This window comes from Macrobrachium nipponense, chromosome 2 (assembly GCF_015104395.2).
Source record: "Macrobrachium nipponense isolate FS-2020 chromosome 2, ASM1510439v2, whole genome shotgun sequence".
Lineage (NCBI taxonomy): Eukaryota > Metazoa > Arthropoda > Malacostraca > Decapoda > Palaemonidae > Macrobrachium > Macrobrachium nipponense.
The window spans coordinates 95,827,218-95,840,539 of record NC_087201.1 but is presented as its reverse complement, the minus strand read 5'-3'; the positions used below and the strand labels follow the sequence as shown (position 1 = coordinate 95,840,539).

The 13,322-nt window shown below is 34.7% G+C and overlaps 1 protein-coding gene across 1 annotated transcript in view; it reads right to left on the bottom strand.

The window, feature by feature from the left end:
• The window catches only part of LOC135220807 (mannose-1-phosphate guanyltransferase beta-like), a 165,219-nt gene that overhangs the window by 95,611 nt on the left and 56,286 nt on the right, over positions 1-13,322 (bottom strand). Inside the window, 2 exon segments of the mRNA XM_064258317.1 lie at positions 9,666-9,821; positions 10,423-10,614. Of these exon segments, the coding sequence (XP_064114387.1) occupies positions 9,666-9,821; positions 10,423-10,614 (348 nt within the window).

The window sequence follows — 13,322 nt, the reverse complement described above, 5'->3', positions numbered from 1 at the left end:
TTTTTTTTTTAAATTCAATAAAAAAAAATACCATAAAATTATGTATTAGATATTGGTAAAAAAAAATTTTTGAGAAAAAAAAGAAAAATAAATTTGCCGATGTGTTCTCTCACTATCTTTATTCCAATTGCTTTTTAGATTATTAAAATCCATTCATAAATAAGGGAGTTTTTAGAATTTGAATGTAGAAAATGTATGTTTTGAGAAAAACGCAGTTAAAGTTTGCTAACCATTTATTTTGCTTTCAGAAGCATATAAAGTTTCTTGGAAAAGCCTACATGGCGTCTGTTTCCTTCTTTTTTATAGGAGATATTATTCCCTCTAAAAAAACAAACATTTATCACTTAAAGAAAATTGTTTATATTATTTTTGGGGGGTTATCGTAGAACGCCACTCTACTCTTGTGCTGCCAAGTTTTTAGAAGGCTAATGAGCCCCTCCTTCATATCCTCCTTTTGATGTTCTTTGCTTCTTTTGCTTTCTTGAATGCATAGCAGACCTTCGTTTCCTGGTCTTCTCTTTCATCTGAAGGCCTTTCAGGTTTTCTCCTGTCGTTTTTCTCATAATAGGCAGAAATGAACTTGGTGCATAGCCGAAATTATGTTCCATTGCAGCAATATGTTTTGATATATAAATGAAGCTGTTGTTTCACCGATATGTTCTGTTTTCACACTTTCAGGTGGCACCTCACACTTACACTTTAGTTTCAAGTAAACATCAAAACTGTTTTTATCAATTTCAAGTGTTATATTGCTGTCACACTGCCCGCAATACGTCGAACTAAAAGCGTCTTTCAGAGCTCTCAAGGGTAATGAAACTATTCCTCCATCATTGCTTACACTCAGAACGTCTAGTTTTTCAGTCATATAACTTCTCAATAAAAAAAAATAACTCCTGATAAAACACTGACATCACCTGCTACGTCAGGGACAGCAATTACATCTTGAAAATGCTCATTCTCTTCCTCCTCCCCCTCCTCATCATCAGATAACTTCAAAACAAAGTTGTTGGTGCCATCATCATCATCATCTTGATATATTTGTGCAAGGGATTAATAGATTTCCCTCAGAGCTTCGTAATAGGAAGTATTTGGGATCTCTTCAGCACACATGGCAGGTGGTGACATATGAGAAGCTACATTAGCTCTCTATACTTTTAGTTTCAAGATAAGTTTTGATATTATGAGAACTTGCTTCCCTTCGTTTACTAAACTTCTTTTTTGGCATGTTAGTAGTACAGTGGTACCTCGACATACGAAAGGCTCAACTTACGAAAAACTCGAGATACGAAAGCAAATACGAAAAATTTTACAGCTCTACATACAAAAAGTTTTCAAGATACGAAAGGTTGTTGCTGTAAAGTCCCGAGATTCGCCCGGACCACCGAGAACAATTTTAAAACTCCCGCGCTGCCAGCTGAGTAAACTCGCCACCATCCTCCCGCTCTCCCATTGGTTCCTGATGCTAGTCGCCCCATAAGATCCTGCTCTCCTATTGGTCAGCATCTACCCCTTGTGCTTTAAGTATTCTATTGGTAAAAGGATGCTGTAAATTGAAAAACTTATTCATACAATACATTTAATAAAAAAAGCATTAGGTAAAGATAGAATAAAGAATAGAAATGAATGGTTATTATACTTATTAGGTTAACGTAAAACTATTATTATTTCTTTTGTTGATTTAAATCAGCCTTGTTTACTTTTTTGTTTACTTTTAAGTTAAATTTTTGCTGAGTATGTTTACTCTTGTGTTACCGTAAGTTAAGTGGCTTTACGATTGTTTCAGTGTTTTTGCGCCTCCTCCTCCTCTTTTGTGTATTAGTGAACTATCGTTTTAACGATTGTTATTCTTTTGCTTTGAGTGTTTATAAACACTGGGAAGGTGATGAGTAGACATGGTCGACCGGTCAACGGGAGTTCGGGTCTTGACAAGCTCTCACCAGTACTGTTTCCCGTCACAGCATTTATTTTGATTTGGAGGACGACTTTGGATATTTACCTTTTGGACCACGCACTTGGATATTTCCCTCACGGATTTTGGAAGACGCATATATACGTCTGTTGTGTGTGCCCCTGGATCACGGCTTTTTCTCGCGCAGGTGTTTTTGTCACCTGCGACCTTCACACTGCTGTTGAGAGTTTAGCAGACGCTCTGTTCAATCTGCGACCACGGGTTTTCTGCCCCTTTTTCCCGTCTGAGGATTTTGACGGGAAAACCAGTGTCGTTGTTGTATCCCGGCACTGGATTCTGGATTTACTTGCCGTGTCATCCTCGTCCAGCTGTTATACGGGAGTGAGAGCTACTTGACTCGTGAGGTGGCTAGTAGGGAGTCTGTCGCCAGGTAAGACGTATTATTGTTCCTCTTGTATCGGGAAATGTATTGCCCTTCAGTACCTGGCGTACAGTATTTGCCCTTCCGTTAGCAGCTTGATTGACTGATCACGGCCCTGAGTTCAACTCCTCTTCTGGAATTTCACTTGAGGTGAAATAGTTTATTTTTGCCAATTTTTATTATTTATAAATATATATATGTATAAGTTTACATGTATATGTTGTCATATTTGTTTGTGTGTTAGTATTTAGTGGACCGAGTTCCACATTGTTTAGCTTTGTATTGTAGGTAGGAATATTAAGGTTTTCCTTGTTATCATCTCTTACTTCCTTCTACCTTATTATTATTAGGTTATTGATTATTTTGGCTAGCCTTATTTGGATCCACCTTGTTATTATCAAGTGTTTTCTCTCTTGGGGTTTTCTCTTGTTTAGGGCTTACTGTATTAGCTTTAGGTTTTCTTGTGAGTTCCCGAGAACCAGGTATTTGTTCTCTTGAATATTCTGTACAATTAAGTGTATTTAATCTCACAAGGTTGATTTAAGTCATTGTTCTAGTTTATAATAAATATTGTTAAGTTTTCTTGAGTTTCTGTTTCCGTCCTTCCTTGTCACTGAGGTACATTTACTGACTGCAATCCTTGAGAATATAAAGACCTAAAAAGAAACTGTACTGCAACCTGGGAGGTTGTAACAATACTGTTTGGTAGTTTCAGTAGTTGAGGAGAGATAATGAAAATTTATGGCTTACTGTGTACTAGGAAAAGTGATTGCTTGGCAATCGTTCGATACTCGTAAGTGCTGGATGTAAACAGAAGTTTGGAAGCTTTTTTGTTTTTGTTTGTTTATTATAGTTAATGGTTACTTAATAATTACTTGAAATGAGTACATGCAATACATTTAATAATAAATTGTGAATTAGATATCATAAAATATAAAATAAATAAGACTGCTATCATCGAAGCCAACAAATACGTATATTTTAGAATTCTTCTTCTGTTTTAATATTACGTTACGTATATGTTTCATTATAGCTGTCAGTAACTCGGTATCTCCATTAGGTAAAGATAGGATAAAGAATAGAAATGAATGGTTATTATACTGTTTGGTAGTTTCATTGTCTGTCGGGTGCCAATTGGACGTATTTTACGTCGACACAGAAAAGTTTTTTAAAAAATTCACGGAAAAATACTTATAGGCCTACCAGCCGAAAACTTTTGAATCACGCGCCTTGGGGGATGCTGGGAGTTCACGGATCAAGGTGTTGTTTTGTTTACAATCGTTACGCAGGCGTGCAAGCGTGAATTTCTTTCTTATCGCACTAAAAAGTATCAGTGACACATCTCAGAAATTATTTCGTCACTTTGACATAATTTTTGCACCATTTTAAATTAGCTGTTACATGGAGTATTATATATGAAAATGTGCACAATTTCATGTAGAATACAACAATAAAATACTCATGATTGTAGCTTTTATCAGTTTTGAAATATTTTCAAACAAATAACGATAAGTGCCAAAATTTCAAACCTTCGGTCAACTTTGACTCTACCGAAATGGTCAAAAAACGCAATTGTAAGCTAAAACGCTTATATTGTAGTAATATTTAATCATTTACCTTCATTTTGCAACAAATTGGAACTCTCTAACACAATAATTAGATTTATGGTGAATTTATGAAAAAAACTTTTTCCTTATGTCCGCGCGGTAACTCTTCTGAAAAAATCATACGTGCGATTGTCGTAATGTTTGCACCATTTTAAATTAGCCGTTACATAAAGCTTTATGTATGGAAATGTGCGCAATTTCATGCACAATACAACTAAAAACAACCCATGGTTGTAGCTTTTATCAGTTTTGAAGTATTTTCATATAAATAATGATAAGTGGCAAAATTTCAACCTTTGATCAAATTTGACTACCGAAATGGTCGAAAAACACAATTGTAAGCTAAAACTCTTATATTCTAGTAATATTCAATCATTTACCTTCATTTTGCAACAAATTGGAAGTCTCTGGCACAATATTTTGATTTATGGTAAATTTATGAAAAAAAACATTTTCCTTACGTCCGCGCGGTAACTCTTCCGAAAAAATCATACATGCGATTGTCGTAATGTTTGCACCATTTTACATTAGCCGTTACATGAAGTTTTATATATGAAAATGTGAACAATTTCATTTAGAATACAACAAAAAGTAATTGAAGGTTGTAGCTTTTCTCATTTTCGAAATATTTGCATAAAAATCACGATAAATAGAATAAAAACCACATTCGGTCAACTTTGACTCTACCAAAATGGTAAAAAAACGCAATTGTAAGCTAAAACTCTTACAGTCTAGTAATATTCAGTTATTTATCTTCATTTTGAAACAAATTTAAAGTCTCTAGCACAATATTTAGATTTATAGTGAATTTAAAAAAAAAACTTTCCTTCCCTCCGTGCGGATTCTCCGCCGCAAATCTCCGAAATACGTACGTCGCATTCTCGGAATATTTGCTCCATTTCATATTAGGCGTTTCATAGAGTTTTATATATGAATATGTGTGCAATTTTATGTAGAATACAACAAAAAATAATTGAAGGTTGTAGCTTTTCTCATTTTTGAAATATATGCATATAAAAAAGAATATATAAAAAAAATTCGACATTCGGTCAACTTTAACTTGTCCGAAATGGTCGAAAACTGCAATTGTAAGCTAAAACTCTTACAGTATAGTAATATTCAATCCTTTATCTTCATTTTTTAACAAATTGGAAGTCTCTAGAACAATATTTAGATTTATGGTGAATTTTTGAAAAAAAAAAATTTTTATGTCCACGCGTTACGAATTCATGCATCATTTTGTGATAATATTTTCTCTGTGTTGCTTTGATCGTTTTACAATGTGTTATATACCAAACTGATCGCAATTTAGTGTACAATACAAAAAAAATTAACTCATTAGCTTTAACCGTTTTGCTCACAGCGTGATTTGAATACAATTATATATGAAATTTTGTTTTCGCGCTATCATATATCGCATTATTTGTATCTGATAATGATATTTTTTTCATTTCTGATGGTTGCATACTAAACTTCAGGCAATGACAAAAAAAGGAGCCAAAAAATGAACCCTTAATCTTGAAAACTAAGCGCGCTGTGATTTTTCGAAAAATTATATTTTCCGCTTCGGCGCTCACTCCAAGACCCCCTCGGCATACTGGAGACGATTTTTATTATACCCCTTCGGCGTTTAAGGGTTAAGTAACCCTAACTACTGTGATAAGTCATATGCCAAAGATTTTAAGAACAACACTGTTTAAAACTTCAGTATAATTAAAGATTATTTGTCAGCTACCAATGACGGTACGGTAAACAGAACAAACAATTCTTATGATTTTTGCCCTGCACGAGACAGCAAAATATATTACCAGTAAAATTGTTTCAAATGGACTTAACCGAAGTACTTAACTTGTCCTATAGTTTGGCTCTTCCTTGACTACCAAATACTATCTCGGAGCACTTATATACACACCAATTTTAGGAGCTCCCTCATATTAAAAAGACCAAAGAAATAATGAGAATAGGTCCGGCACATGGTTGACACAATGATCTGCGCACAATGCTCTGTTGCCACATCTACAGGTTAAGAATAGGAATTGAATAGGCAACCACTGTAGACAAGAGAAAGCCATCTTGCCTTGAGTCCTATGCTCTATCAGTGTCTATGTGTACTATACTGGCCAGGACCAACTAGAAGAGAAATCTCTGAAATTGTTTGGTCTATCCTATGGAGCCCTCCAGGACCATAATAGTACAGTGAACCCCCCGTATTCATGGCGGATGCATTCCAGACCCACCTGTGAATAGCTAAAATTTGCAAATACTTAAATCCCCTCTAAAAATGCCTAGAACTCCCTATTTTGATAGTTCAAACACAAGAAAAACCCTCTAAGAATGCTTATATGCAGTATCTGAATATTTGAATAGTTTTATCACAAACAGTGCATTTAGTCATGAAATTGATATGATAATAGACTATTCAGTGAATATTTATTAATGAAAAGTGCAGTGAATAGTCAAATTTTCCGTGAATAATGGGTAGATATGTTTAATAGAGAAACACAAGAATAGCAGAGTCCGCAAATCTTGAGAACGCAAATACTACAAGGGATTCAATGCAACTCTTTGGAGGGCAAACAGCAGCTACACTATCAAAAAGCCCACGAACCAGGATTTACCCCTTATTGGGTCCAGTGAATGCCCAGATAGGTATAAAAGGTCTGTGGTGGATCCCTTCGTCTGTTGTGCCCTCACACCTTGCCTTTCATGGTACAAGCTCCGACGTAGCGAAGGTGTAAGCATTTCCGGGAAGATGCTTTTGGAGCAGGCCAGAATTTCCATAAGGAACTAAACTTTGCGAATGAGTGATTAATCATAAGCTTTGTTCTACTTTTAATATTACAGAAAATTATATGTGGAATGAGCTGGCAAGACTTGTGACAAGGGGGTTTTTAGAGGTGATATCTGTCAACTGGGATTTTCTGTGGTCCAGCAGCAGTCTGGTCCTTTGGGTGCAAGTTTTAAGAGGGTGGACTGTATAATAGATCTCAAAGTGAGGGAAGTGATATACAAAACACTTACCAAAAAACAGTAGATGCTAAAATTTATGTCCAATTTATGAAGAATTTCCAGATACATATATACACCAAAGAATAGAGGAACAACGATAAACTGAACAACGATAAGTATTGGTAATAAGAACTATCACAGGTAAGAAGTCCCTGGTTAACAGCGGGGGTTCTGTTCCCAGCCGACCACCGTTAATAAAAAATCGCAGATAATTATGGTAATAAATGCAGTTTACGACATCATAAGAGCCAATAAACTGCTTCTCGGTGCCGTTAACTGCTTATCGGTGTTGTTAACCGATTATCGGTGCCATTAACTGCTCGTTGGTGCTGATAAACAGCTTCCCGATGGTGAAAATTGCTAACTGTCATCAATAATCTGGTTAACGACATCATTAACTAAGTACTGTAAAACCAGAACGTCATTAACTGGCGCTACCAATAAGTGGGGACTGTCTGTAATATGAAATTAGTAGAAAACCAAAGGACTCCAGAAAGGAATAATTCAATAATATTTAAAATGAGTGTTAAGTCTAGATTTCTGAGGAATGTTACAATAGTTGGTGGACAAAAAAAAAAAAAAAAAAAAAAAAAAAAAAAAACAGACACAAACAATGACCAGTTTCACCACAGGGGCACCCAGAGACCTGGCAATATACTCAAGTCTTGAGATGACTGTTACTAAGCTAAGGCTAATGTAAGGTATAATGAGTTTTTGTGCCAAAACAAGTCATAATGATTCATCACTTAACCCTCTTACGCCGATTGGACATATTAAACGTCGACATAAATTGTCTCCCAGGTGCCGATTGGACGTATCAAACGTCGACATAAAAAAGTTTTTTTAAAAATTCGCGGAAAAATACTTATAGGCCTACCAGCCGAAAACTTTTGAATCACACGCCTTGGGGGATGCTGGGAGCTCACGGATCAAGGCATTGTTTTGTTTACAATCGATACGCAGGCGCGCAAGCGTGAATTTCTTTCTGATCGCACTAAAAAGTATCAGTGACACATCTCAGAAATTATTTCGTCACTTTGACATAATTTTTGGACCATTTGAAATTAGCTATTACATGGAGTACTATTATATATGAAAATGTGCGCAATTTCATGCAGAATACAACAAAAAAATACTCATGATTGTAGCTTTTATCAGTTTTGAAATATTTTTATATAAATAACGATAAGTGGCAAAATTTTAACCTTCGGTCAACTTTCACTCTACCGAAATGGTCGAAAAACGCAATTGTAAGCTAAAACTCTTATATTCTAGTAATATTCAATCATTTACCTTCATTTTGGAACAAATTGGAAGTCTCTAGCACAATATTTTGATTTATGGTGAATTTATGAAAAAAAAAATTTTTTCCTTACATCCGCGCGGTAACTCTCCCAAAAAAAATCAGAAATTTTTTTGTGCGATTGTCGTAATGTTTACACCATTTTAAATTAGCCGTTACATAAAGTCTTATATATGAAAATGTGCGCAATTTTATGTAGAATACAACAAAAAGTAATTGAAGGTTGTAGCTTTTCTCATTTTTGAAATATTCGCATATAAATCGCGATAAATAAAAAAAAAACTACGTTCGGTCAACTTTGACTCTCTGAAATAGTAAAAAAACGCAATTGTAAGCTAAAACTCTTACAGTCTAGTAATATTCAGTCATTTATCTTAATTTTGAAACAAATTCAAAGTCTCTAGCACAATATCTAGATTTATGGTGAATTTAAAAAAAAAAAACTTTCCTTCCCTCCGCGCGCGGATTCTCCGCCGCAAATCTCCGAAATGCGTACGTTGCATTATCGTTATATTAGGCGTTTCATAGAGTTTTATATATGAATATGTGCGCAATTTCATGTAGAATACAACAAAAAATAATTGAAGGTTGTAGCTTTTATATTTTTTTAAATATTTGCATATAAAAAAGAATATACAAAAAAATTCGACATTCGGTCAACTTTAACTTGTCCGAAATAGTCGAAAACTGCAATTGTAAGCTAAAACTCTTACAGTATAGTAATATTCAATCATTTATCTTAATTTTAAAACAAATTGGAAGTCTCTAGAACAATATTTAGATTTATGGTGAATTTTTGAAAAAAACATTTTTTTACGTCCACGTGTTACGAATTCATGCATCATTTTGTGATAATATTTTATGTGTTGCTTTGATCGTTTTACAATGTGTTATATACCAAAATGATTGCAATTTATTGTACAATACAACGAAAATAAAATTAACTCGTTAGCTTTAACCGTTTTACTCATAGTGCGATTTGAATACAATTATATATAAAATTTTGTTTTCGCGCTCTCATATATTGCATTATTTATATATGATAATGATATTTTTTTCATTTCTGATGTTTGCATACTAAACTTAGGCAATGACAAAAAAAGGATCCAAAAATGAACTATTAATCTTAAATACTAAGCGCGCTGTGATTTTTTGAAAAAAATATTTTTTCCGCTTCGGCGCTCACTCCGAGACTGCCTTGGCATACGGGAGACGATTTTTATTATACCCCTTCGGCGTAAGTGGGTTAATGAAAAAGAAAGCAATAACTAGCGTACAATATAGTCTACAGGTCATTACCAAATTTATGTAAATACAATAACTGGTTAAGATTTCACTGTATGTGGCCACTATATTTACACTCATATCATTAAGCAATAAATAAAAATAAACGTCCCATTTCAGATAGAACCTTACCTCAATCCTTTTCAGAACTGAAGGATTAAATATGTACATGCCAGCATTAATTTTGTTTGACACAAATTCTTGAGGCTTCTCTACAAAACTATCAATCTTGCCAGTTTCATCACAAATAACAACACCATACTTGGAAGGCTCCTCCACTTTAGTCACCTAATGAGAATTGAAAATGAAAAGAATTATCATTCATTCATTCATGGTTTCTATAATTTTTCAATATTAATTTACCTACACCCTGCACTGACTTTAGAATAAATTTCTTAACTAATTTTACAAAGAATATGTAGAAAATAAATCTGGTATTGCATAATTTTAGTAATATGAAAATAGGCAAGAAACAATTATAGCCTACTACTTAATCAAAACAAGACCTGGCATCCAGTTACAAAACATTTTTCCTCCAATTTAAAAGACATGCAGCTGAGTACGTATGTTTATCGGCTATTAGCAAGAAGAGCAACAAAAGAGAATACAGTATTAAAGGTAGATGATGTCACATCTTTGAAATGACCAAGACATTAGGCTACAGGTTTTATTTTAACAAGAAACTACCTGGCCCTTTTGATACTATAGCCATTAGGTTACTGCATAATAAATGCCAAAGAATCAATTTTACTACTTGTCAGGGTTATAACAGCACGGTAAAACCATGTGGATTTAGGTACAACCATAGTGTAATTCAAGTGTTACTAATATTAGTTCTTCATAAGATGCCATCATATTACAATTTCATAAAAAAATGACCGACCATTACCATTATAGTTCCCTCACGGCCATGCTGCCTGTGAAACTTGACCATCTGGGTGAATGGAAAATCACAAATGACATCAGAATTCAGAACAAAAAATGGTTCATCATTGGAGGCCAATATAGATTGGGCAAGTTTGATTGGTCCAGCAGTTCCCAAAGGTTCCTCTTCTAATGAGAAGGTGATCTGGATCCCTAACTGTAAGTAAAACAATTATTGTTAAAGGACTCTTTACATTATTTTTTTAAAATGTTCTACATAAATTTCAGATACGTAAATAATGCTGACATATGTGAGATTTTACATTAACTAATAGATTAGTAATAAAAGATATTACTATTACTGCAACTCATAAATTACCTAAAAACACTGTCACCTTCATATGTATCACATCATTATCATAAAATATTTTACATTAGCTTTTCCTTTTATGGGGGTAGATATGAAGTGAGTTCACACAACTTTCCTCTGTCCAATACTCTTTCTGCTGGAATCTGCATCAGATCTAGGTCTTCATCTATCCCCTTCTTCCATGACTTCCTGGGCCTTCCTATCCGTCTTCACCTGCTACTTCTACAGCTACAGCTTTTCTGACCAACAGTTCTACATCTCTGCTCATCAATGTCTAAAGCATCTCAACCTTGGAGATCTCCATCAGTTTTCTAGCACCCAGACACCAATTCTCCTCACCACTTCTTCATACATAATACTCTACCTTCCCCACCATACTAGTATAGACATGAATTTTGAAATTCTCAGGTTATCCTTATTCAAAACTTCCTCTATTTTTCTAGTCAGTGTACCCATGTTTCTCCTGTTTAGAGTTGTACAGGTCTTATGCAACAACCATACATCTTTGCTATCTCTACTAATAGGGCATTTTTATTTACCAGTAATGTAACAATCTTTGTCTATTTCATTAATTCTGGCTCTTCTTTTTCTTAGAGTTCTCTTTTAAGCCCAGTCTGTCCACAAAGTAATGGAAGTGCATTATCTCCTCTGAGACCTGTCGATCTATCACGATACAGTTCTGTACATCTTCCTCATTTATCCTTGTATTTTATTTCAAGTAGCATAAATATCTTACCTGTATATTTTGTAATCCTGAGCTCACTATTGCTATATGGCCACTTCCTTGATAACTTTTTCTTCTCTTATCCCCATTCGCCTCATCTATCTTTTAAAATATTTTCTCCAGCCCTTCCTCAAATTCTGTGACTCCCCGCTGCCACCTTCTCTGGACTCCATTACTGTGATAAGCAGCAAAGGGCTCAGGATTGATCCTTGATGGACACCAACATTTACCTCACATTCTTCTGATACACTTGCCACTGGCTGCACTATAGATCTACTGTTATGACAAAGTAACATCAATACCTTAATGAGTTATGCTGGTACTCTTGGCTTTCACAATGCCCATCTGATTATATATTGGTATTTTGTCAAATACCTTTTCAATGAAAAAGGCATATAAAATTTAGGCCAAAGCTCAAGCACTGGGACCTATGAGGTTAATCAGTGCTAAAAGGGACACTGAGACGACAAGGTTTTATAAGTGTGTGTCAATAAGGTTTTATAAGTGTAACAGGAGGAAAACCATGCAGTTGCGCTATGAATCAATTGTTAGGTGGGGGTGTAAAGAAAGATGGAAGATGAGAATATGAATGGAGGTACATACAATACAAAGAATGAAAGAGGTTGCAGCTATGGAACCAAAGGGACACTGCAAAGAACCATAAGTAATGTATACAGTGTACTAAGTGAGGTGCACTGAAGGCACTAACCCTCTCTGGGGAAATACCTTTACAATATCCACAAAAATGTAGAATGATGTTTTCCTCTTAGCAAGGAATTTTTCACATAGTTGTTTCATTATAAACAATGCTTATGTTATTGCCCTCTTTGGAAAGAACCAAAACAACAGTTTATGATTCCAGCAAATTTTCCCAGCTTTTACTTTATCATTACAGTAAGGTTCTCTAATTCTCCTGGTCTTGTCTCTTCCTGTTAGGTCATTTGTTATTTCACACAGGAATTTTCCATTTTCATATTCCCGTGGGCCATTTTAACCTCTTTAGCTGTTATGGTCTCTATTGGTCACTCTATTGTTCCAACATCCTTCAGTTCATGTTCATTTTCATTTTAAAAATTTTCAAAATAATGCCCTATTCATTCCAGAACCTTCAACTTTTCCATTTCCATCCCTACAACTTCTTCAACCTGCATCATTTTCATCTTTTTCCAGCTATACTTTTCAATCCTGAATATTTTATCTTTTTCCCTCAGCCTTTCAGCCTCCATTTTCTTCCTGTGTGCATCTTCATCCATTTCCCTTCCTGTCCTTGGCCATACCTTGAGGACATTCTTCTCTCCAATTGCTCTTTAGGCATCCTGATTTCACACCCATGTCTTTTTCTTTTTAGTACCTTCTCATTTACAGCACCCATATAATAGCAGAACGAAAACCAAAAATTGAAATATTTAAAAAAATACTATTAGCTCTAACCAGAAGTTGATGAACAATCAAATTGATCAATGTTTTCTAAAAACATGCTATAGTGCTAAAATTTCCTGAAACATTCTACAACAAAGCAAAAATATTGATATTTGATAGGCTTAAATCTAAAACATATCATCTGATTGATGACCTTACACTTCCTCCTTTTCTATAGATGTTACTATATGTAGGCATACAATATGTTTTATTGAGCACAAGAGAAGATTCCTCCTCCTTAATGGTAAAGTGAAGTTGTCACCTGCAAAAATATTCAAAATTTCCTATGGGCTGCTCTATGAGCAAGAGCCCGTGCTGGCATACGGCCAGCTTAATCTTCAACGACAACAACATAAAGTGAAAGCAGGGCTTTTGAGTACGTAATGGCTACCAACTTTTACAAGTTTTGGGT